The sequence below is a fragment of the Dendrobates tinctorius genome, unplaced genomic scaffold (genome assembly GCF_039654945.1).
Source record: "Dendrobates tinctorius isolate UK_male_01 unplaced genomic scaffold, ASM3965494v1 ptg000157l, whole genome shotgun sequence".
Classification (NCBI taxonomy): Eukaryota; Metazoa; Chordata; class Amphibia; order Anura; family Dendrobatidae; genus Dendrobates; species Dendrobates tinctorius.
This window is the reverse complement of record NW_027361824.1, coordinates 8,305,436-8,329,369: the sequence shown is the minus strand read 5'-3', so window position 1 is coordinate 8,329,369 and position 23,934 is coordinate 8,305,436. Positions and strand designations below refer to the sequence as shown.

Below are 23,934 nucleotides of genomic sequence, written 5' to 3'. Positions count from 1 at the left end.
GCAGGTACTTTTCCCAGTCTTTCAACGTCAACAAAAGCCCTCAGCATATTTTTTAGGGTCCCATTAAAGCGTTCACATAGTCCGTTGGTCTGCGGGTGGTATGGGGTGGTGCGAATGGCTCGAACACCACAGGTATGCCATAGGGACTGGACCAGATCTGACATGAACTGAGTGCCTTGATCCGACAATATTTCACTAGGAAACCCTACCCGGGTAAAGATGGTAACAAGGGCCTTGGCTACCTTTACTGCTGTAATACTGGACAGGGCCACAGCTTCAGGATACCTAGTGGCATAGTCCACCATGGGCCAGAGCACCTATGATGTCGACAGCTACACGTTGAAATGGTTCCTCAATTATGGGCAGGGATTGCAGGGGTACCTTATGTCGAGCTCCTGGAGCCAAGGGGATGTCATGGGCCAGTTGGAGTAGCTGTGCCCTGTACTTCTGAGGGACAATGAGTTGTCTGGTCATTGCGCCAAGGTTGCCCTGGTCACTGCCCTTTGTTACACGATAATACAGTCCGTTTTCTCGAGTGAAGCCATCCCCATAATCTCCCATGTGCCCAGTTTCTGCCTTTCGCCTAAGGGCTGCTAAGGTAGTGTCACCCTCTATTTCTCTCCTAAACTCCTCTCTGTCCCAAGACTCTCCCAATGTAGTAGCAGCGAATGTATTGCTTACCACCTCTAATGCGGTTTGTGGTGGTTGCTCCCCGGTGAGAACCGGATGATGTAGTGCTTGAAGGGCCTGTAGTCGGATGATTGCTCCCACAAATTGGCACTAACTCCCCAATGTCTTTACCAAGGAGGATATCTGCAGGAACTCCTCCCATAACTTCAATCCACAGATTTTCTCCACAACCATAATCCAAACGCACAGAAGCTCGCCGTATATATTTGCGGGCACCCCCCGCCAGGACAATGGGAATTCCCAGACCCTGGTAAATTGCCTCGGGTCGAACCACATGGGGGTCAGCGATAGTCAAGAATGCCCCGGTGTCTCTAAATCCTGACACTTTGTATCCATCAATTAAGGCATCCTGCAGGTGGCGTTGCCATTGCTCTAAGGAGCTAAAGGACAGAGGCCGGAGTCCGTACACTCCAGGAGGGGTATCTATGGTGCTGTGGTCGGTGGTCCACTCTGGTGGGGGTGGTGGTAGCTCTTCCTCAGGCGGGGTGGAGTGCACAAGATGCACTGGACGAGGTGGGGCTGCGTGGGGCTCCCTCCAAATCCTGGAGGGACAGCCAGACTACAAATGTCCAGGTTGCCCACACCCATAACACCTCCTCTCTGTGATACCCCCAGGTCGTGGTCGGAACTGTTGGGGCTTAGGATTGTGAGGCGTGATTGTCATCGGCTTGCGACTAGGTGGAAGGGCAGATATAATTGGAGGGGGACGGGGCACGGGAGTAGGCCGTGGTTCATTGTCCAGAAGCCTCCTCCATTACGGCCGGATAGTAAAGGCTTCATCGGCCAGGGCTGCAGCTCTATCCACGGTACACGGCGTGCGCTCCCGGACCCATTCCCGTACCTCTGCAGGGCACTTGGCAAGAAATTGTTCTATAAGGAACGCTAGTATAACATCTTCCACAGTAAAGGCGTTTTCTGCTTCCAGCCATCTCTGACATGCCTGGGACATCTTATGTGCATACATCCTAAACGATCCCCCCGTGGGGCATGGGAGGTCTCGGAACTTGGCCCTATATGAGTCTGGGGTGATAGCATGGTAATCCAGGATGGTCCGCTTTACAATGTTATAATCCCGATTCCGCGGTGCGTCAATGGTTCGGTAAGCCTCCGCCATGCTTCCGTTCAGGAGCCCCACTAACAAACGCATCCAGCTAGAGTGGGGCACCTCCATCACAGCACACTGCTGCTCAAAGTCCTTGAAGAACCCCTCCACATCTCCGGAAGCTTCATCAAATGGCTTAAACTCTGTCCGGGTGATCCGTACAGGCTCCCGGATCGTTGGGGTTACACTCCACATTGCGTTACTCCCTCTTTCAAGCTCCATTGCTTCCTGTCTCCACTGTGCCCGGCGGGCAGCCTCCTCCTTGTACTCCTGAGAGACGCCAGGGCCCAGAACCGCCATCTCTTCTTCATACCACACCAACCACTGGCTTTTCTGGATGGGGATCCCTGTCTCCAGTGCTCGTCCTTCAGACATCTGGGAGGAGGTGGCCGGGCTAGCGCCCACCAGTAGGTCAATTAAGGCCTCTTTAGTCAGTCCCTGGTAGTTCAGGCCCAGGTCTCTGGCTCTCTCCTGTAATCTGGATACAGTCCAATTTCTGTACTCACTCTGTGGGTGGTTCTCCACTGGGTTACACTCTGTTGATCCCACCGCTGCCACCGGTTGTCACGGGGTCCTCCTCCGATACCACACAATCAACTGAGCGAGGGAAGTGTGAACAATCCCAAGACCTTTATTACAGGCAAAATTAGAAGGTCCATAAACAATCCACCACACTGAGGATACAATAGTCCAGAACAAGAATGCACTCCAGTAACAGGATAAAATGTCCAGGGAGACAAGATTCCAAAACTCTAGCACCAGAGGATAAAAATGGGTCCTTCTCTCTCGAGTGCAGTCTTCACGAAGCTCTCCACACAGGAACTGACTTGTCTACCTCCCTCCTCTCCTCCCCACCCCCTTCCTTGTGTACAGCTTCTGTCCTCCCCAGCCCCCTCCTTAGGTCCAGGGGTAGTCAGACAGGTTGAGGAGACAAAGGAGCCTTGGGGATTAAGGAACTGCAGGGTGGCATCAAGAGACAGATACAGTCAGGCTATAGACATATCAGGCAACAAGAAAAACACTATGAAAATCAGTGACATAGAAATATACGCAAAACGATATCCACATTGCATATAACACCATCACAGGGGGGTTACATACAAAGTTATAGATATCACTTACAGTAAACAAACTAACAATGACAGACTGATACAGAGGGGAGAGGACCCTGCCCTTGCGGACTTACATTCTACAGGATAATGGGGAAGAGACAGAAGGTCGGGGGTGCAGCAGCTCTGGTGGTGGTGAGGCGGCAGAATGGTTATTGCAGGCAGTAAGCTTTCATGAAAAGATGGTTTTTCAGGTTCCGTTTGATGGATCCGAGGGTGATGGATAATCGGACTTGTTGAGGCATGGCATTTCAGAGGATGGGGGATATTCGGGAGAAATCTTGGAGGCGGTTGGGTGAGGAGCGAATAAGTGTGGAGGAGAGAAGGAGGTCTTGGGAGGACCGGAGATTACGTGAGGGAAGATATTGGGAGATTAGTTCAGAGATATAGGGAGGGGACAGGTTGTGGATGGCTTTGTAGGTCACTGTTAGTAGTTTGAACTGGATTCATTGGGGAATTGGGAGCCAATGGATGAATTTGCAGAGGGGGGAGACAGGAGAGTAGCGAGGAGAGAGGTGGATTAGTCAGGCAGCAGAATTGAGGACACACTGGAGTGGTGCAAGAGAGTTAGCAGGGAGCCCACAGAGGAGAGTGTTGCAGTAGTCAAGGCGGGACATGAGGGCATGTGCAAAAGTTTTAGTAGAATGAGGGTTGAGGAAGGGATGGATTCTGAAAATATTTTTGAGTTGGAGGCAACAGGAGGTGGCAAGAGTTTGGACGTGTGGTTTGAAGCACAGGGCAGAGTCGAGAGTTACTACAAGGCAGCGGATTTTAGGTGAGGGAGAGAGCGTGATGCCGTTCACCATAATAGATAGATCGGATAGGGAAGATACGTGAGATGAAAGAAAGAAAATGAGTTCAGTTTTGTCTACATTGAGTTTTAGGAAGCGAGATGTGAAAAAGGAGGATATAACTAATAGACACTCTGGGATTCTGGACAGCAGAGAGGTGATATCTGGGCCAGAGACGTGGATCTGAGTGTCATCTGCATACAGGTGGTACTGGAAGCCATGGGACTTTGAGTTGTCCTAGGCCAAGAGTATAGATGGAAAAAAGTAGGGGCCCCCAGGACAGAGCCTTGAGGGACTCCAACAAAGAGGGGGCGGGAAGAGGAGGTAGTGTGGGCGTGGGAAACGCTGAATGTGCGGTCGGAAAGGTATGAGGCGATCCAGGACAGGGACAATGATCATGTTAGTGAGGTTGGGGGAGCAGGTGGGAAGGGATGGGGGTCAAGTGTACAACTCTTGATGTGTGATTTGGAAAGGTGAGTAAGCTCTCCTTCAGTGATGTTGGAGAGGGAGGTCATTAGGGAAGGGCAGAGGTCTGGTATGTGGAGCGATTGGGGTGGTGGAACTGTAAAGGTTTGCCTTGTTTATTCAATCTTATTTTTGAAGCAGGTGGCAATGTCCTCGGCAGTGGTGGGCGGAGGAGAGAGTTAAAGGGAAGGTGCCGTGTTTTTTCATAATTTAATGTAAAAAAAGAAAATAGTATAAAAAATAGTGTCCCCTAAGCTTGACTCAGTGGTGTGTATGGGTTTTTTTTTTTACTGCATTAATGCAGCCACTGGGGGCTGCCATCTTACCTTTCTAGCTGCTGAACGACACTTTCCATGCTCATTTACGGCAGTCCCTGGGCATAAGAGACAAGAGTCGGCTCCCGACCCCTATCTGTATCATTGCAGCAGCATCAGCTGTGAACTGGGCACCCCTCTGTGGGCAGCTCAATTCACAGCTGTAGGTGTGGCCAGGCGCCATCTTATTAGAGCCCAGTGCTTTCCTTTTAGCTCCATTTACACTCTATTGCAAGCCCTGTTATCACTGATGCTGTACTGTTCCAGCATAACAGGGCTTGGATGTTCACTCTGCACATACCAGCTGTAGGAGAGGAACCAGGACGAACTGCTGGAGGCCGAGCTGCTCCTTCCAAAACACCCGACCAGCTGCTGCCCCTGCTGTTTCTGACTGCTGAGCTGTGTATCTAATCCTCTCCTGTGTGATACTGACTGCTGAGCCGTATATCTAATCCTCTCCTGTGTGATACTGACTGCTGAGCCGTGTATCTAATCCTCTCCTGTGTGATACTGACTGCTGAGCCGTGTATCTAATCTTATGTGATACCGACTGCTGAGCCGTGCATCTAATCCTCTCCTGTGTGATACTGACTGCTGAGCCGTATATCTAATCCTATCCTGTGTGATACTGCTCTCCTGAAATACTCTGTGCTGCTGTCACCCTGCTGATTTTGTGTGTGATCTATATGGCGGCATTATGTGTGAAGTATATGGCGGTATTACCGTATGTGAGAACCCTATGGCAGTATTATCTGCTAAAAGGGGACCCATTCTAGGGTGGTTCTGGCTGAGCACCTGCACACGGGTCAGGGGTAATAGTTAGGTGCAGTGAGGGGTGGGCTGGTGAGGCAGCTGAAAAGAGGGGTCTCTTTTTATCGTTACTATATGGCTTCATTTCCCCCCCATCCTGCTTCCCAGGGTCACCCCGGACTGCGCCTGTCGCCTCGCTGTAACACATCGCCAGGACAGGATCTGAGGAGGGGAATGGGGTCTTTGCATGCAAAGTCTGGATCAGAACAGACCATCAATCTGCAGAAATGTTTCCTGGATTTCAGTGCTGCTGTCACCCTGCTCCTCCCCCATATATCTCCCTGTGACCTCCCCCATAGACCAGTACACTGCTCTCCTGAAATACTCTGTGCTGCTGTCTCCCTGCTCCACCCACATATATTTCCCTGTGACCTCCCCCATAGACCAGCGCACTGCTCTCCTGAAATACTCTGTACTGCTGTCACCCTGCTCCTCCGCCATATATCTCCCTCTGTGCCCCCCATAGATCAGCACACTGCTCTCCTGAAATACTCTGTGCTGCTGTCACCCTGCTCCTCCACCATATATCTCCCTCTGTGCCCCCCATAGATCAGCACACTGCTCTCCTGAAATACTGTTCGGTGCCAGGGATTGTACACAGAGCGCTGTGTTATATACACATGGATGGACCGTCTGCTTGTCTGCTCCACAGAAATCCAGGAAACATTTCTGCTGATTGATGGCCTGTTCTGATCCAGACTTTGCATGCACAGTCAGTGACTTTGCAGGCCCCATCACAATGGCTCCTCACTGTGTTCCTAGATGTCATCCTCTCTTTTCCCTTAGCAAACACCCAGTAGGGGAGGAGAGGAGTGACATCACACCCATGGGAGGGGAGGAGAGGAGTGACATCACAACCATGTCAGCAGATTCCGCCCATAATTACTGCAGGGCAGTAATGTGAGCTAGTTGTAGAGTAGGTGTTTGTGCCAAATTTCAGTAGCTGCTCCCCCTAGTGTTAACAAGTGGAAATGCCAAATTTAAAAATTATTTTTCATATTTTACAAAATTAAAAACAAATGATAATATTTTAAGAAAACAAACATTAATTCTTCACAATTTTTCAATTGCTGAAAAAATTTTTTTGGATGGCACCTTCTCTTTAAATGTGCTGAACAGTTGCTTTGGGTTGTGGGATAATGAAGATACAAGGTTTGTGAAATAGGTCTGTTTAGCAGAGGTGAGAGCTGATTTAAAGGCAAGTGTAGCTTGTTTGAAAGCAGTGAAGTCATCTGGCAGGTGTGTTCTCTTCCAACGCCGCTCCGCGACCCTGGATGCTTGTCGAAGTTTTTTGGTGAGGTTGTTGTGCCAGAATTGCCTATTGGTTTGTCGCACTTTGCCATGCATGAGAGGGGCGACTGAGTCTATGGCTGATGTGAGGGTGACGTTGTAGAAAACGGTGGCACTGTCCGTGTTGTGGAGTGACGATATGGAGGACAGAGGTAGAAGAGAGTTTGTGAACGTCTAGGTGTGCGAGGATGTGCTAATGGCTGGACATGGGGGGGGGCGGGTGAGGAGGACAAGGATGAGGTGAGTAGATGGTGGTCAGATAGGGGGAAGGGAGAGGTTGTGAGATTAGATAGGGAACAGAGGCGGGTGAAGATAAGGTCTAATGTAGGTCCATCTGTGTGGGTGGCTGTGGAGGACCACTGAGTCAGTCCAAAGGATGAGGTAAGTGACAGGAGTTTGGAGGCTGCTGGCTGGGGGGTGTCAGCAGGGATATATAAGTCACCCATGATGATGGTGGGGATGTCAGCAGAGAGGAAGTGAAGAAGCCAGGTGGAGAATTGGTCAGTGAAGGCAGTGGCGGAGCCTGGTGGTCGGAATATGACATCCATTTGGACAACGAAAGAAGGGAGGATAAGGGAGGGTGGGGGTTGGATTGGGTTGAAGGAGGAGTTTTTAAGGAGGAAACCCACTTCTCCGCCATGTCTGTTGCCAGAGCGAGGAGTGTGGGTAAAGTGGAGGCCACCATAACTCAGTGCAGCAGGGGAGGCTGTGTCAGGGGGCGTCAGCCAGGTCTCAGTGAAAGAAAAGGAAGGAAAGGTTGCGGGAGGTAAAGAGGTCGTGGATCACGTGGAGCTTGTTGCAGACGGAGCAGGCATTCCAAAGTGCTCCAGAGAGAGGGAGTGGGGGTCAGTGGAACAGATTTTAAGTGTGAGGGATTGCGGTAGTTTCTCTTAGTATGAGAAAGATAGGGGTGAGGATTAGTGGGATGTATGGGGGGGGGGGGGGCAGCAGTGAGAAGAAGCAGAGAAAGGGAAAGCAGGTGGGTAAAGGAGAGTGACCGGCTTATGTTATATTTTAGTAGGAGGGGTCTGAGGGCGAAGCAAGGTGGGGGGGTGAGAGAGGGGGAGATAGAGATTTGCTTCAAAGGTGCTGGGGGGTTTGGGGATAGTGAAGGAGAGTGAAGATTAGTGAAGGAAAAAACGGTAAGGGCAAATGTGAGCATGGTTAAAGAGCAGGTAAGAGAGGCAAGTAAAGTTAGAAGGCAGTGATTATTCTTACCTTCAGACCTATTTCTGATGTTACACTTAAAAGAAGATGTCACATCTGACCAGGGTCATATCTCACCTGATCCATTCAACTTATACCATTCAAATGTCCATGAAATGAAGCCAGGTGAGAGAGGTGAGGAGGACGGTTCACAGCAGGGAGCAATTAACAGATTGCAGTTAATAGAGCATTAAGGCCCCGTCACACTAAAGGGCCTGTCACACTAAGCGATATCTCTAGCAATATCGCTATAACTTGTGACGTTATAGCGATATTGCTAGCGATATCGCTGTGTCTGATACTTACCTACGACCGGCTCCCCCGCTGGTTATCGCTGATCGCGCGAGAACGTCCTGGACCGCTTCTCGTCGTCAGCTTCCTGTGGAGAGACGAGCGTGGAGCCGGGCGGGAGGACGTAGGATCGCCTAGTATGACAGGTAAGTAGCGACCCCCGTCCCCAGCGATGTCGCTGGTGAGATCTGCCTGTGTGGCAGCTCACTAGCGACCACATAGCGATGCACCAGCGATCCTGACCGCGTCATATCACTGGTCGGGATCGCTGGTACATCGCTAAGTGTGACAGTACCTTAAGCAAGATCGCTAATGATATCGCTGCGTGTGATACTTACCGCCGACCGGCTCCCCCGCTGTCTATCGCTGATTGCGCGAGATCGGCCTGGTCCATTTCTCGTCGTCGGCTTCCTGCTGGCGCCGACGAGCGACGCGTGGACGAAGGCGGGAGGACGTCTTCATCTCTGCGTCTGACAGGTATGTAACGACCGCTGCTGTCGCTGCGAGATCTGCCTGATTGGCAGCTCACTAGCGACCATTTAGCGATGCACCAGCGATCTTGACCGGGTCATATCGTAATCGGGATCGCTGGTGCATCGCTAAATGTGACGGTACCCTTAGACTAGCATCAAAGCTGGAGAAAGACAGATTAAGATGGAATGATAGAGTTAGGTGTGAGGAGTACTGACATCAATATGCTTCAGTAAATTTGAAGTATGATACACGGGATTAGAGTCAGGGAAAAAGCAACAGCGTACCAGTTAGAACAGAGGAAGAGTAGTACATGGGATTCTGGGGTGCAGTGGGTATTCCGGATTAAGAGATAGTTCAGACATCACCTGAACTTGATGTCCCTCAAAAATTGATGAAAAAAGACGAGAAGAAAGGAGGCCGACAGCAACATTAAAGGAGCTGCAGGAGCAACGTTAAAGGAGCTGCAGAAATTTCTTCCAGTCCTGGTTGTGTCCTGAAGGTGACCAACATCTCCTATTTTATTCACGTGTCAGGCCTATACGGTGGGGGCAAAACAGAAGCCTTACAAAAGAAAAATATTGAAGCCCGGCGATGTTCTATCAAAACCTCCATTACGTCACTAAAAGCATGAGGGGAACAAGATATGGTCTAAAAAGACCAAAGGACGAACTTATGGACAATAATTCTAAAGGTGCAAACCCAACGCTCCGAATCACCGCAAGACCACAATCCCCACAGTGAGGCATGGTGGGGAACCACTGTGTGTTGAAGCAGTTTTTCGGCAGCTCGACCTAGAGCTTAAGTCAAGAGTGAGGTGGAATTTCAGCGTTCTACACAAATGCACTCTCCGGAAGACAACTGACGTTCTGGAACGGCTCAGTCAGAGACCAGTCCTTAACCCAAGTGACAATCTGTGGTGACCTAAAGAGGGCGCTGTACACAGGAGATGCCCCCGCAATCTGACAGATGTGGAGCTGCTGTAAAGAACAAGGGGCGAAAATCTCCAACTCTAGATGTTCTGAGTAATGGGCCCTGACCCAAAAAGATGGAATGTCAGAAATACACAGTATTAGTAAATGGGTGTGCAGATTCATGCAACCACATTATTTTACTTTAATTTTCCCACCTGAAAAGTTTTCAGTTAATTTCTACAGATTATGGGCGAGTAGATAGTAAAATCTCATTAATTTAGGGCTCTCGGGCTCAGCCGTCACTACTCACTCATAGAAGCTTTTCCAAAGAAGTTGTTCATGGCGCTGGATTTAGCTGACTGTTTACTGCTGGATTCAGAAACCTAGAGAAGAAAAAAGGGAAAAAAATAGTGAGAAAGTCTCCAGAAAATAACATAGCCGTCACATATGTACAAAACTCCAGCCACATCCAGAGCTGCGCTCATGCTACTGTTTGATATCGGAAACTGTCAGCAACATAACTGCAGTCAACATGCTAATAAACAAAAAGATCCAGACAGACTAACCAATGTATGTACACGGTGACCAGAGGAGAATAGTGAGTGCAGCTCTGGAGCATGATACAGGATGTAACTCAGGATCAGTAATGTAATCTATGTACACAGTGACTGCACCAGCAGAATAGTGAGTGCAGCTCTGGAGTATAATACAGGATGTAACTCAGGATCAGTAATGTAATGTATGTACACAGTGACTGCACCAGCAGAATAGTGAGTGCAGCTCTGGGGTATAATACAGAATGTAACTCAGGATCAGTAATGTATGTACACAGTGACTGCACCAGCAGAATAGTGAGTGCAGCTCTGGAGTATAATACAGGATGTAACTCAGGATCAGTAATGTAATGTATGTACACAGTGACTGCACCAGCAGAATAGTGAGTGCAGCTCTGGAGTATAATACAGGATGTAACTCAGGATCAGTAATGTAATGTATGTACACAGTGACTGCACCAGCAGAATAGTGAGTGCAGCTCTGGAGTATAATACAGGATGTAACTCAGGATCAGTAATGTAATGTATGTACACAGTGACTGCACCAGCAGAATAGTGAGTGCAGCTCTGGAGTATAATACAGGATGTAACTCAGGATCAGTAATGTAATGTATGTACACAGTGACTGCACCAGCAGAATGGTGAGCGCAGCTCTGGGGTATAATACAGGATGTATCTCAGGATCAGTAATGTAATGTATGTACACAGTGACTGCACCAGCAGAATGGTGAGCGCAGCTCTGGGGTATAATACAGGATGTAACTCAGGATCAGTAATGTAATGTATGTACACAGTGACTGCACCAGCAGAATAGTGAGTGCAGCTATGGAGTATAATACAGGATGTAACTCAGGATCAGTAATGTATGTACACAGTGAATCCCCCATATTGGAGCTGTCACTTACAGCGCTTTCTTTGGCTTCAGTTTTTGGGCCTTTCTGAGCCTCCTGGGACTTGGACGCCGGACGTGAGAACATTCCCATGATGCCTTTTGGCTGTTGGGGTACAGCTTTGGCAGCCGGTGGTGACGTGAACCCATTGACAGCCGGTGTGGCAGATATATTCTGCGTCTCGCTTGGTTGGAAGTGTGATTTCTGGAGCTGCGCCACTTCCTCCGGAGATCTGGGTACGGCGGCCGGACACTGGATGGCACTGAACCTGGGGGGAGTACAGTTGTATTGATGCTGGAGTGTGGGGATCGGTGCTGGCTCGGACGCTGCGGATAGCGCTCGGCGGTAACCTACTTGTTGCAGTTCTGCAGGTTGTTCTTGGTGATGTCGTAGTCGGCACTGAAGAGGGGCGCGCTGTCTTTTAGTGCGGCTTTCTGGATGCTGTACACATGGACAGTGGCCACCGCGCTGAGCTTGGACTTGGCAGCTGGAAAAAAAATCGGAGCAATCAAGAGGTTAAAACCCACAAACAACAAGACCAAACCGTGAGAGCGGGTGAGGACAGTACCTTCCAGCTGCTCCTCCTTCACTACCGCCACCTTGTGGTACTGCAACGACAATGGAGACGCGTTACCCAGGATCCTCACCGCAATGAAGACTTCATTTTTCCTACGACGCAGCATTGGGCGGGTTTGTGTTTCTCTGGGACGAGTTCAGGGGCTCGAAATTGGATTCTATCATCTTGTGAAACAGGGCTTCTTAGATTGCAGCCATCTGGGGGTGCGCTCTGGGAGAGACACGTGTGGCGGACTTAGAGGACTGACCGGACCCCCGCACCCGAGACCAAAGAGACAAAACCACAGAAGCCTCCTCCAAACTGGACGCCAGGCTGACAACATCGACAGGTCTACAACCGGCTCCTGATGCCCTTCTGCCAGAAGTCACAGCCCGGGCACTGATCCTGTACAAGGGGGGAAGCAGCGCTGGATGGACATGGTCATTAATGGGGGTCTCCCCAAAATACAAGGTATAACGCCCGTCAGCACTAATTACACTGTGCCATGTAGCCCAGCCATTGGATTAGGCCGAGCCCCGGGTCTGTGGCTGTGGAGGACTCGGCAGGTGGAGTCACCTGGACGGAGATGCTTAGACGTCACTCTGGGGCCAGCGGCATTTGTTGGGTTAAACAGAGGGGATCAGCGCTGATCACGCTGCCGCCTGGGTACACGCACCACGGAGGGACAGCGCCCTCTAGTGTCAGGAGGAGGGCAGCAGTGTCCCCCGCACACCACACTCATCTGTTACTACTCACGTGGCAGCCGTCCCGCACACACGTCCCGGTCAGCAGGTAGGTCACGTGCACCTGAGCGCTCACATTCTCCTTCCTCTTACGAGTGACGTAATCATACAGCATCCTGCAAGAGCGAGGCGTGAGCGGCCGCACAGGAACTACAAAGCCCAGCTCACTGTCCCCCAATACTCACTGCTTGGCTTGGTTCACGTGAACCCCGAGAGTGTGACTCAGCCATTTATAGGTCACCTGGAGAAGAGAACGAAGAAGCTGAATATGGGGGGACGAGGGGGGGGGGGGGGGGGCGGCGGCGACGACACGGCAGAGGAGGAGGAGGGGGGGTCGGCGGCGGCGACACGGCAGAGGAGGAGGAGGGGGGTCGGCGGCGGAGGCGACGACACGGCAGAGGAGGAGAGGGGTCGGCGGCGACGACACGGCAGAGGAGGAGAGGGGTACGACACGGCAGAGGAGGAGAGGGGTACGACACGGCAGAGGAGGAGGGGCGACGACACGGCAGAGGAGGAGGGGCGACGACACGGCAGAGGAGGAGGGGCGACGACACGGAGGAGGGGGCGACGACACGGCGGAGGAGGAGGAGGAGGAGGAGGGGGCGACGACACGGCGGAGGAGGAGGAGGAGGGGGAGGAGGGGGCGACGACACGGCGGAGGAGGAGGAGGAGGAGGAGGGGGCGACGACACGGCGGAGGAGGAGGAGGAGGAGGAGGAGGGGGCGACGACACGGCGGAGGAGGAGGAGGAGGGGGCGACGACACGGCGGAGGAGGAGGAGGAGGGGGCGACGACACGGCGGAGGAGGAGGAGGAGGGGGCGACGACACGGCGGAGGCGGAGGAGGAGGAGGAGGAGGGGGCGACGACACGGCGGAGGAGGAGGGGGCGACGACACGGCGGAGGAGGAGGGGGCGACGACACGGCGGAGGAGGAGGGGGCGACGACACGGCGGAGGAGGAGGGGGCGACGACACGGCGGAGGAGGAGGGGGCGACGACACGGCGGAGGAGGAGGAGGAGGAGGGGGCGACAACACGGCGGAGGAGGAGGAGGAGGAGGGGGCGACGACACGGCGGAGGAGGAGGAGGAGGAGGGGGCGACGACACGGCGGAGGAGGAGGAGGAGGAGGGGGCGACGACACGGCGGAGGAGGAGGAGGAGGAGGGGGCGACGACACGGAGGAGGAGGAGGAGGAGGAGGGGGCGACGACACGGAGGAGGAGGAGGGGGCGACGACACGGCGGAGGAGGAGGAGGAGGAGGAGGGGGCGACGACACGGCGGAGGAGGAGGAGGAGGAGGAGGAGGAGGAGGGGGCGACGACACGGCGGAGGAGGAGGAGGAGGAGGAGGAGGAGGAGGGGGCGACGACACGGCGGAGGAGGAGGAGGAGGAGGAGGAGGAGGGGGCGACGACACGGCGGAGGAGGAGGAGGAGGAGGAGGAGGAGGAGGGGGCGACGACACGGCGGAGGAGGAGGAGGAGGAGGAGGAGGAGGGGGCGACGACACGGCGGAGGAGGAGGAGGAGGAGGAGGAGGAGGAGGGGGCGACGACACGGCGGAGGAGGAGGAGGAGGAGGAGGAGGAGGAGGGGGCGACGACACGGCGGAGGAGGAGGAGGAGGAGGAGGAGGAGGAGGAGGGGGCGACGACACGGCGGAGGAGGAGGAGGAGGGGGAGGAGGGGGCGACGACACGGCGGAGGAGGAGGGGGAGGAGGAGGGGGAGGAGGGGGCGACGACACGGCGGAGGAGGAGGAGGAGGAGGAGGAGGGGGCGACGACACGGCGGAGGAGGAGGAGGAGGAGGCGACGACACGGCGGAGGAGGAGGAGGAGGAGGCGACGACACGGCGGAGGAGGAGGAGGAGGAGGAGGAGGAGGCGACGACACGGCGGAGGAGGAGGAGGAGGAGGAGGAGGCGACGACACGGCGGAGGAGGAGGAGGAGGCGACGACACGGCGGAGGAGGAGGAGGAGGAGGAGGAGGCGACGACACGGCGGAGGAGGAGGCGGAGGAGGAGGAGGAGGGGGCGACGACACGGCGGAGGAGGAGGAGGAGGAGGAGGGGGCGACGACACGGCGGAGGAGGAGGAGGAGGGGGCGACGACACGGCGGAGGAGGAGGGGGCGACGACACGGCGGAGGAGGAGGAGGCGGAGGAGGAGGGGGGGGCGACGACACGGCAGAGGAGAAGGAGGGGCGGGAGGGGGCGACACGGCAGAGGAGGAGGGGGGGCGATATATCGGGGTCACACGGGGCCATATCACAGCAGTACTATCCATCATGGCGGTCTCACAATCTTGTTGTGGTCGGTGATCAGCTCGTCGATGTTCTCCAGGTACAGCTCGTCCATGGCGCCGGCGGCCCCGCAGCTCCAGATGTTTAGGCCACCGACAGATTTGGCGCCGTTAACGCAGCTCACAAGTCAGTCTACTGAGCATGCGCCAATACTTCTCACTGATTGGCTACCGAGAAGATTAACGTCCCGTCTGACCAATGACATTGGATATCAAAGCACGTGTGGGACCGCCTTTTCCTGTGATCCGGTGGGAGGAGTTCTGCGCTGTGTCAGTTGCTATGACAACGTGGGCCGAACTGGGCTGCTGGTTACTATGAGCAACCGGACAGCCCCGGATGAGGCAGGTGTTATCACCATGTTCTGAGACTGAGAAGTTATTACCGCAGTGTTGTATATCGTCTGTAGGGAACGAATAATACAGTGAAATATAGCTGTAAAGCCGATGCGGAGCCGCCGCTCACAAAGGGCCGAACGATCGCCATATACGAAGATGTCACCCTATCTGCTGACAGAAAAGAATGTGACTGTTTTTTGGTCGCCTCAATACCATGAAAAAGTTGCAACAAACGATCAAAACGTTACGGATGGATGGCAGCCTCGTCTCCCACCGCTCCACACACCGGAGAATGAGAACGTTACGGATGGATGGCAGCCTCGTCTCCCACCGCTCCACACACCGGAGAATGAGAACGTTACGGATGGATGGCAGCCTCGTCTCCCACCGCTCCACACACCGGAGAATGAGAACGTTACGGATGGATGGCAGCCTCGTCTCCCACCGCTCCACACACCGGAGAATGAGAACGTTACGGATGGATGGCAGCCTCGTCTCCCACCGCTCCACCCACCGGAGAATGAGAACGTTACGGATGGATGGCAGCCTCGTCTCCCACCGCTCCACCCACCGGAGAGTGAGAGCGTTACGGATGGATGGCAGCCTCGTCTCCCACCGCTCCACACACCGGAGAATGAGAACGTTACGGAAGGATGGCAGCCTCGTCTCCCACCGCTCCACACACCGGAGAATGAGAACGTTACGGATGGATGGCAGCCTCGTCTCCCACCGCTCCACACACCGGAGAATGAGAACGTTACGGATGGATGGCAGCCTCGTCTCCCACCGCTCCACACACCGGAGAATGAGAACGTTACGGATGGATGGCAGCCTCGTCTCCCACCGCTCCACCCACCGGAGAATGAGAACGTTACGGATGGATGGCAGCCTCGTCTCCCACCGCTCCACCCACCGGAGAGTGAGAGCGTTACGGATGGATGGCAGCCTCGTCTCCCACCGCTCCACCCACCGGAGAATGAGAACGTTACGGATGGATGGCAGCCTCGTCTCCCACCGCTCCACACACCGGAGAATGAGAACGTTACGGATGGATGGCAGCCTCGTCTCCCACCGCTCCACACACCGGAGAATGAGAACGTTACGGATGGATGGCAGCCTCGTCTCCCACCGCTCCACCCACCGGAGAATGAGAACGTTACGGATGGATGGCAGCCTCGTCTCCCACCGCTCCACCCACCGGAGAGTGAGAGCGTTACGGATGGATGGCAGCCTCGTCTCCCACCGCTCCACACACCGGAGAATGAGAACGTTACGGATGGATGGCAGCCTCGTCTCCCACCGCTCCACCCACCGGAGAATGAGAACGTTACGGAAGGATGGCAGTCTCGTCTCCCACCGCTCCACCCACCGGAGAATGAGAACGTTACGGATGGATGGCAGCCTCGTCTCCCACCGCTCCACCCACCGGAGAATGAGAACGTTACGGATGGATGGCAGCCTCGTCTCCCACCGCTCCACCCACCGGAGAATGAGAACGTTACGGATGGATGGCAGCCTCGTCTCCCACCGCTCCACCCACCGGAGAGTGAGAACGTTACGGATGGATGGCAGCCTCGTCTCCCACCGCTCCACACACCGGAGAATGAGAACGTTACGGATGGATGGCAGCCTCGTCTCCCACCGCTCCACCCACCGGAGAATGAGAACGTTACGGATGGATGGCAGCCTCGTCTCCCACCGCTCCACCCACCGGAGAGTGAGAACGTTACGGATGGATGGCAGCCTCGTCTCCCACCGCTCCACACACCGGAGAATGAGAACGTTACGGATGGATGGCAGCCTCGTCTCCCACCGCTCCACCCACCGGAGAATGATAACGTTACGGATGGATGGCAGCCTCGTCTCCCACCGCTCCACCCACCGGAGAATGAGAACGTTACGGATGGATGGCAGCCTCGTCTCCCACCGCTCCACCCACCGGAGAATGAGAACGTTACGGATGGATGGCAGCCTCGTCTCCCACCGCTCCACCCACCGGAGAGTGAGAACGTTACGGATGGATGGCAGCCTCGTCTCCCACCGCTCCACACACCGGAGAATGAGAACGTTACGGATGGATGGCAGCCTCGTCTCCCACCGCTCCACCCACCGGAGAATGAGAACGTTACGGATGGATGGCAGCCTCGTCTCCCACCGCTCCACCCACCGGAGAATGAGAACGTTACGGATGGATGGCAGCCTCGTCTCCCACCGCTCCACCCACCGGAGAATGAGAACGTTACCGATGGATGGCAGCCTCGTCTCCCACCGCTCCACACACCGGAGAATGAGAACGTTACGGATGGATGGCAGCCTCGTCTCCCACCGCTCCACCCACCGGAGAATGAGAACGTTACGGATGGATGGCAGCCTCGTCTCCCACCGCTCCACCCACCGGAGAATGAGAACGTTATGGATGGATGGCAGCCTCGTCTCCCACCGCTCCACCCACCGGAGATTGAGAACGTTACGGATGGATGGCAGCCTCGTCTCACCGCTCCACACACCGGAGAATGAAAACGTTACGGATGGATGGCAGCCTCGTCTCCCACTGCTCCACCCACCGGAGAATGAGAACGTTACGGATGGATGGCAGCCTCGTGTCCCACCGCTCCACACACCGAAGAATGAAAACGTTACGGATGGATCGCAGCCTCGTCTCCCACCGCTCCACACACCGGAGAATGAGAACGTTACGGATGGATGGCAGCCTCGTGTCCCACCGCTCCACACACCGAAGAATGAAAACGTTACGGATGGATGGCAGCCTCGTCTCCCACCGCTCCACACACCGGAGAATGAGAATGTTACGGATGGATGGCAGCCTCGTCTCCCACCGCTCCACACACCGGAGAATGAGAACGTTACGGATGGATGGCAGCCTCGTCTCCCACCGCTCCACACACCGGAGAATGAGAACGTTACGGATGGATGGCAGCCTCGTCTCCCACCGCTCCACACACCGGAGAATGAGAACGTTACGGAAGGATGGCAGCCTCGTCTCCCACCGCTCCACCCACCGGAGAATGAGAACGTTACGGATGGATGGCAGCCTCGTCTCCCACCGCTCCACCCACCGGAGAATGAAAACGTTACGGATGGATGGCAGCCTCGTCTCCCACCGCTCCACCCACCGGAGAATGAGAACGTTACAGATGGATGGCAGCAATATTGTCACCTTTGCGGCATACCTTTCTTACCATTTTCGGATCCTCTCTGATATGCTGAGGTTTGCTTCCTGTCAGAATCGCACAAAGAAAGACAGAGTCCAGTTCCAAATTAAAAAAAACAACTTTAGTTGGTTCCATTCTCACTACGTCCGGATCAGTCACAGTGACATCACAGGGATCATCACAGAGTACACTCTTTGCCTTTTCTGTGCTTTCCCTCACTTCTTCCAGAATGCGCCAGGGTCGTACCGACTTGTCCGATACCGCTTCATTCCTTTGGGTCAGCCTATTTTCAGGAGTTCCCCTCTCCGTTTCGCCCCAGACAAAAGGGCATCAGCCCATGTAGATAGCTGCCACATATTGGAGCTGCCCTGCATTCTCTCACTGTTGTGATCTGCCACCAGGCCCCGGAAGACTGGGCACCTTTCTTAACATTATGGGGACCACCTGCCTTGTCCGGTCTCCCAGGCCCTACCAACTAGAATTCAGGAAATACTACAACTTACCTGCAGTTGGCCCCTCCTAATTTAACTAGTAGCTATCCTTTTTCTATTTAGTCCTAATGTTCCCCCCTCTAGTGAGCTAACTTGAGTACTGCACTCTCCCTATATACAATGGACACATAGCAGCATTAAGATACACAACCATATATGCAGGGCAGAACATTTACATTTACTAACATTTAACCGGGACGTGTGTGAGGCTTAAGACAGTCTTTGTAACCCTTTACACAAGCTTCAGACATTGTGGAGGAGCGGACTTCAGACATTGTGGAGGAGCGGGCTTCAGACATTGTGGAGGAGCAGGCTTCAGACATTGTGGAGGAGCGGTCTTCAGACATTGTGGAGGAGCGGGCTTCAGACATTGTGGAGGAGTGGACATGGTTTTTGGGATGTCCAGGTTGAAGGGTCACGATAAGGTACTTCAGTGTCTTGGACAGATGAAGCCGATGATGCCCCCTCCCCCACATGAACCCTCAGCCCCCATGTAAAGAAATGGGTCGGAGACTTAGGTAACAGGACCCCTAAAACACTACCCTCCAACCCCTCGAATAGGTCAGGTAACAAGCTCTGACGACCACTTTCCCTGGGATTGTTACCTGTTTCACCTAGCAATACCAGCAGAAGTAAAAACAGTGGTGCAGCATTTGGCAGATACCCCAATGGAAGCTAAACAGACCCCACTATAAAGGGACAGCCGGCTGGCACTTTAACCCCCTCAATACTACGATCGATATCAACCCTGATATCGATCGCAATATTTAGGAGGGCAAGCAGAGGGAGGCAGCCCTCTCTGTTCTCTGATCTGCGTTCCTGCGGCAGCAAGCATGCTACACCATGATCAGGGCAGCACTGACAGTTTCTAAAGCATAGCACAACTCCTGCATCTCTATGCTATACAAGTGACCGGCCTGCGAAAAGTGAAAGTGCCATAGTGAGACAAAGTAACAAGGTAAAAAAAGTTTAAAAAAGTAAAAAAAAACTAAGAGTATTATAAAAAAAATCACAAATTAATAAAAATATATTTTTGGTATTCCCACGACGGGAATGACCTGATTTATAAAACTATCCCACTAGTCAACCCCTTTAGTGAACACCGCAAAAAAACAATGCTTTATTATCATACCACCGAACAAAAAGTGGAATAAAACGTGATAAAAAAGATGAAAAAATGATATAGCTGAAAAAACAAACAGCATACAGCTCCATCAGTGGAAAAATAAACATAAGTTATATCTCTCAGAATAAAGAGATGCAAAAATAATATTTTTTTTTTCTATGAAATATCGGTAGTTTTTATTGTGTAAAAGCGCCAAAACATTAATCAACAAAAAGTGAATTTATTGCAGTTCTTCAGTACAAAAAGTGAATTTCACATATTCTATAGTGTCATTACACACAGAGGGATCTATTTCACGGGTTTATCTTTGTTAATGTTATTATTATTATTCATTTTTATAGCGCCATTTATTCCATGGCGCTTTACATGTGAAAAGTGGGCATACATAGACAAGTACAATAAACATGAGCAATACAAGGCACACGCAAGTACAGAAGGAGAGAGGACCCTGCCCGCGAGGGCTCACAGTCTACAGGGGATGGGTGAGGATACAGTAGGAGAGGGTAGAGGTGGTCGTGCGGTGGTTCAGTAGACTGAGGATCACTGCAGGTTGTAGGCTTGTCGGAAGAGGTGGGTCTTCAGGCTCCTTTTGAAAGTTTCTATGGAAGACGAAAGTCTGATGTGTTGGGGTAGAGAGTTCCAGAGTATGGGGGAAGCACGGGAGAAGTCTTGTATGCGATTGTGGGAAGAGGAGATAAGAGGGGGGTACAGAATGAGATCTTGAGAGGATCGAAGGTTGCGTGTAGGTAAGTACCGGGAGACCATGTCACAGATGTATGGAGGAGACAGGTTGTGGATGGTTTTGTATGTCATGGTTAGAACTTTGAACTGGAGCGTCTGGACAATAGGAAGCCAGTGAAGTACCTGGCATAGGAGGGAGGCTGGGGAATAATGGGGAGAACCTGTCGGGCAACAGAGTTTAGGTTAGATTAGAGTGGTGCAAGAGTGCTAGAGGGGAGGCCAAAGAGTAGGAGGCTGCAATATTCAAGGCAGGAGATGATGAGGGAATGCACAAGCATTTTTGCAGTTTCTTGGTCAAGGAATGTACGGATTCGGGAAATATTTTTGAGTTGGAGTCGGCAGGAGGAGGCAAGGGCTTGGATATGCGGCTTGAAAGATGGGTAGAGTCGAGGATCACCCCGAGACACCGAGCATGCGGGACTGGGGAAAGTGGCCAGCATTTGACATTGATGGCTAGGTCGGCGGAGGGGTAGAGTGAGATGGGGGAAAGATGATGAATTCTGTTTTGTCCATGTTCAGTTTTAGAAAGCGAACAGAAAAGAAAGATGAAATAGCAGACAGACATTGTGGGATTTTGAATCTATTGTGAGATTTTGGTCAGTAAGGAGGTGATGTCAGGTCCAGATAGGTAGATCAGCATGTCATAGGCATAGAGATGATGTAATAACCTGCAGGAACGTTGGATTCAGTCACGCACAGGGAGACAGAGCAAGGGTTAAACAGGTTTATTTACAGGGGGATGTTCTACACGCAGGGAGTGAGGGATTGTAGGGTGACGGTTAGGTATGGGTCAGAACTGGAAGGATGGCAGGGTAGGTGAGGGACGAACGAGAGTTCGGTAATAAAGAGGTTAAACTTATCGGACTGTAGTCTTCTGTTATGAGGAAGTTCAGGGTTCCAACAGTGGCACCGGCAACAGCGGCGCAGGTCATCTCGTCGCAGTCTCTGACAGGCGGGAATCCAATGGTGGCACCGACAACAGCGGCACATGCAGTCTCTCAAGTCTCTGTCCATAATGAAGAAACGGTCTCCAGGGAAAACAACAGGATGCTGGGCGGTGAGAAGGGGTCCTGCTCTCACCACTCTTAGTCACAAGTCCACCATCAGAATGTGTCACCGCAGGGACAATGCCACGCTCCTCGGTCAGTCCAGCTACTACTCTCAGGGGCTCAGATCTGTCATTGCACACGCCGGGCCTGCACGCACTAGCTACTGTCTCAGGCTTGTCAAGGGAGTCTCCTCCGGTCACGGAGGCTGGCGGGTCCACGTTTACCCAGAGGGTGCTCACTGCGTACTGTCGGTCTGTCTCAGTGCTCAGCAGGAGGGCTCTTTTGAGTATAAGGTCACTCTTGGGCAGAGCGGGTGCGGTACTCACTGTCTCCTAGTGTACGGCACCTAACTTAGCTCCGCACACTCCGCTCTGCTGACATGACTAATTCCAAGTAGAAAACCTCAAAAGAAATGACTAAGGGGTTCCGACATCAAGCATTAAACCAGAATGCAGAAAGAGGAAAACCCCCTAAAATATAACTTTTAATTAAATAATTAAAAAGAAACACACACATGTGAAATCACAAAAATACCAGGGGGTCAGAAAGAGATATATTTATATTCCAAATATAGTGTAAATATTCCTAACCACGGAGGTTGGCACCCTAGTTGTTGACGACATGGCGCCCCCGCTCAACGTCAGCGTCCCTAGTAACGCCCTAGACCACCCTACGTATACAAAAAAGGACACAAAAAACACACACACCCAAATACCGAAAAAACTAATATAAAGTGCTAAAGTGCTGTAAACTTATCTTGTAGTGTAATCACTATCAGAAAATTGACGTCTTATCTCGGAGTAATACCAAAATTTGAGAGCAAAAGCAGCTTATTGACACTTATCTCGTAATCAAAAAAATGTTTAGTGCCGCTAAAGGGCAGACACGTGGTTAAATGTCCCTCAAAAAACCGTCTACAGCAAAAAATGTGGCAATAACGCACTTAATGAGACAAACTCAGGACAAGCCCGTGTAGTAATAGAACACACTGTATAAAAGACAGAGATATCAAAAATATATAAATAACCCACATATAAAATAGGGGTATGTCCCAGCCATAGATTTAGAGATGGAAGAAAAAGACGTCAATTTTCTGATAGTGATTACACTATGAGATAAGTTTACAGCACTTTAGTACTTTATATTAGTCTTTTCGGTATTTGGGTGTGTGTGTTTTTTGTGTCCTTTTTTGTATACGTAGGGTGGTCTAGGGCGTTACTAGGGACGCCGACATTGAGCGGGGGCGCCATGTCATCAACCACTACGGTGCCAACCTCCGTGGTTAGGAAGGGCCATATTAGGGCTTTTTAGGGCATTATAGTTTCTTGCCCCTTCTGTGATATATACTTACACTATATTTGGAATATAAATATATCTCTTTCTGACCCCCTGGTATTTTTGTGATTTCACATCTGTGTGTTTCTTTTTAATTATTTAATTAAAAGTTATATTTTAGGGGGTTTTCCTCTTTGTGCTTTCTGGTTTAATGACACGACTAATTCCCCCAGCACCACAGCTCCTAATCTGGACAGCAGCAGCACAGCCTGTCACAGGGTCAGCACTCTCTGGAGGGGGAAGCAGGGCGCGCTTTTCTCTGCGCGCTGCACTCACTTGGCGCCAACCCCTGCTGCAGCACGCATTTTTTTCTTATTGCCCTGTGTCCGCATGCTCTCCCCGCCCCCTCTTGTCAGCAGGAAACTCCTCTCCTTCCCTCCTGCAGCAGGGGAAGGTCCGCCTCCCTCAGGCTTCCCCCCAGAAACAGAGGAAGCAGCCCTTTCAGTTCTGGACCAGGCACTCAGATACCCACGGTCCGGTTCACCTCCTTACATTCTCCCTCTCTTAAAGGTCGCCATTCCACGGGCGAGGGTTCGTTGTACTCCATGATGCTCACCTGAGGACCTACAGCTGCCCACAACTTTCACAACTCCTCTTGTCTCGCTGGCTCCAATTTCTTCCAGTAAGGCTGGTCGAAGGTACTCCAATCCTCATCTTCAACAGCTGCAGAAGAAAATACTTCAGACAAACTTGGCTTTGTCTTCTTCTTTTTAGCTTTGCCGCTAGCAGACGTTTGAGTAGACAGCTCATCCTTTTCTTTGATAAGTAGTCGCCGGAGAGGCTGCCCTGTCACTTAATGGTTATCGAGACACTACAGTGAGGGTGCCGAAAGGCGCACTAGATACTATAAATATATACAGGGTAATATACAGATAATACAGCCAGAAGTACAGATAAAGTAGGGTACAGGTTGGGGATATCAGTTAGCTGGATGTGTCACGTTACCGGTCCATATATCTTGTGGATGAAGGGACGCTCTCGCATCCACAGGCACCTTCTTAGTTTCTGGTCCATCTCCACACGTGATGTGATGTGGCTTCCATGGCAGAACAAAGACGAAGGCTAAAGGTGTATGGCTAGCTTTTAACCCCTAGCTCGCTCCCTTCCATATTTGCCACTGCCCCTCTGGGTTGGACTGAATTCTCCTTCCTTGATCTCCTAGCTGAAATAATTCACAATATCTAGGATGTATCATAACTTCC

At 52.4% G+C, this 23,934-nt stretch overlaps 1 protein-coding gene across 1 annotated transcript in view; it reads right to left on the bottom strand.

The window, feature by feature from the left end:
• Nucleotides 1-14,660, bottom strand: part of POLD3 (DNA polymerase delta 3, accessory subunit) — a 29,652-nt gene extending 14,992 nt beyond the window's left edge. The window contains exons 1-7 of the mRNA XM_073548511.1: nt 14,481-14,660; nt 12,382-12,437; nt 12,210-12,312; nt 11,466-11,505; nt 11,252-11,384; nt 10,913-11,165; nt 9,764-9,836 (exon numbers count right to left, since the gene is read on the bottom strand). Coding sequence (XP_073404612.1) covers nt 9,764-9,836; nt 10,913-11,165; nt 11,252-11,384; nt 11,466-11,505; nt 12,210-12,312; nt 12,382-12,437; nt 14,481-14,537 — 715 coding nt within the window. The 5' untranslated portion in view covers nt 14,538-14,660. The remainder of the gene's footprint in view (nt 1-9,763; nt 9,837-10,912; nt 11,166-11,251; nt 11,385-11,465; nt 11,506-12,209; nt 12,313-12,381; nt 12,438-14,480) is intronic.
• Between the last annotated feature and the right edge of the window lie 9,274 nt (nt 14,661-23,934).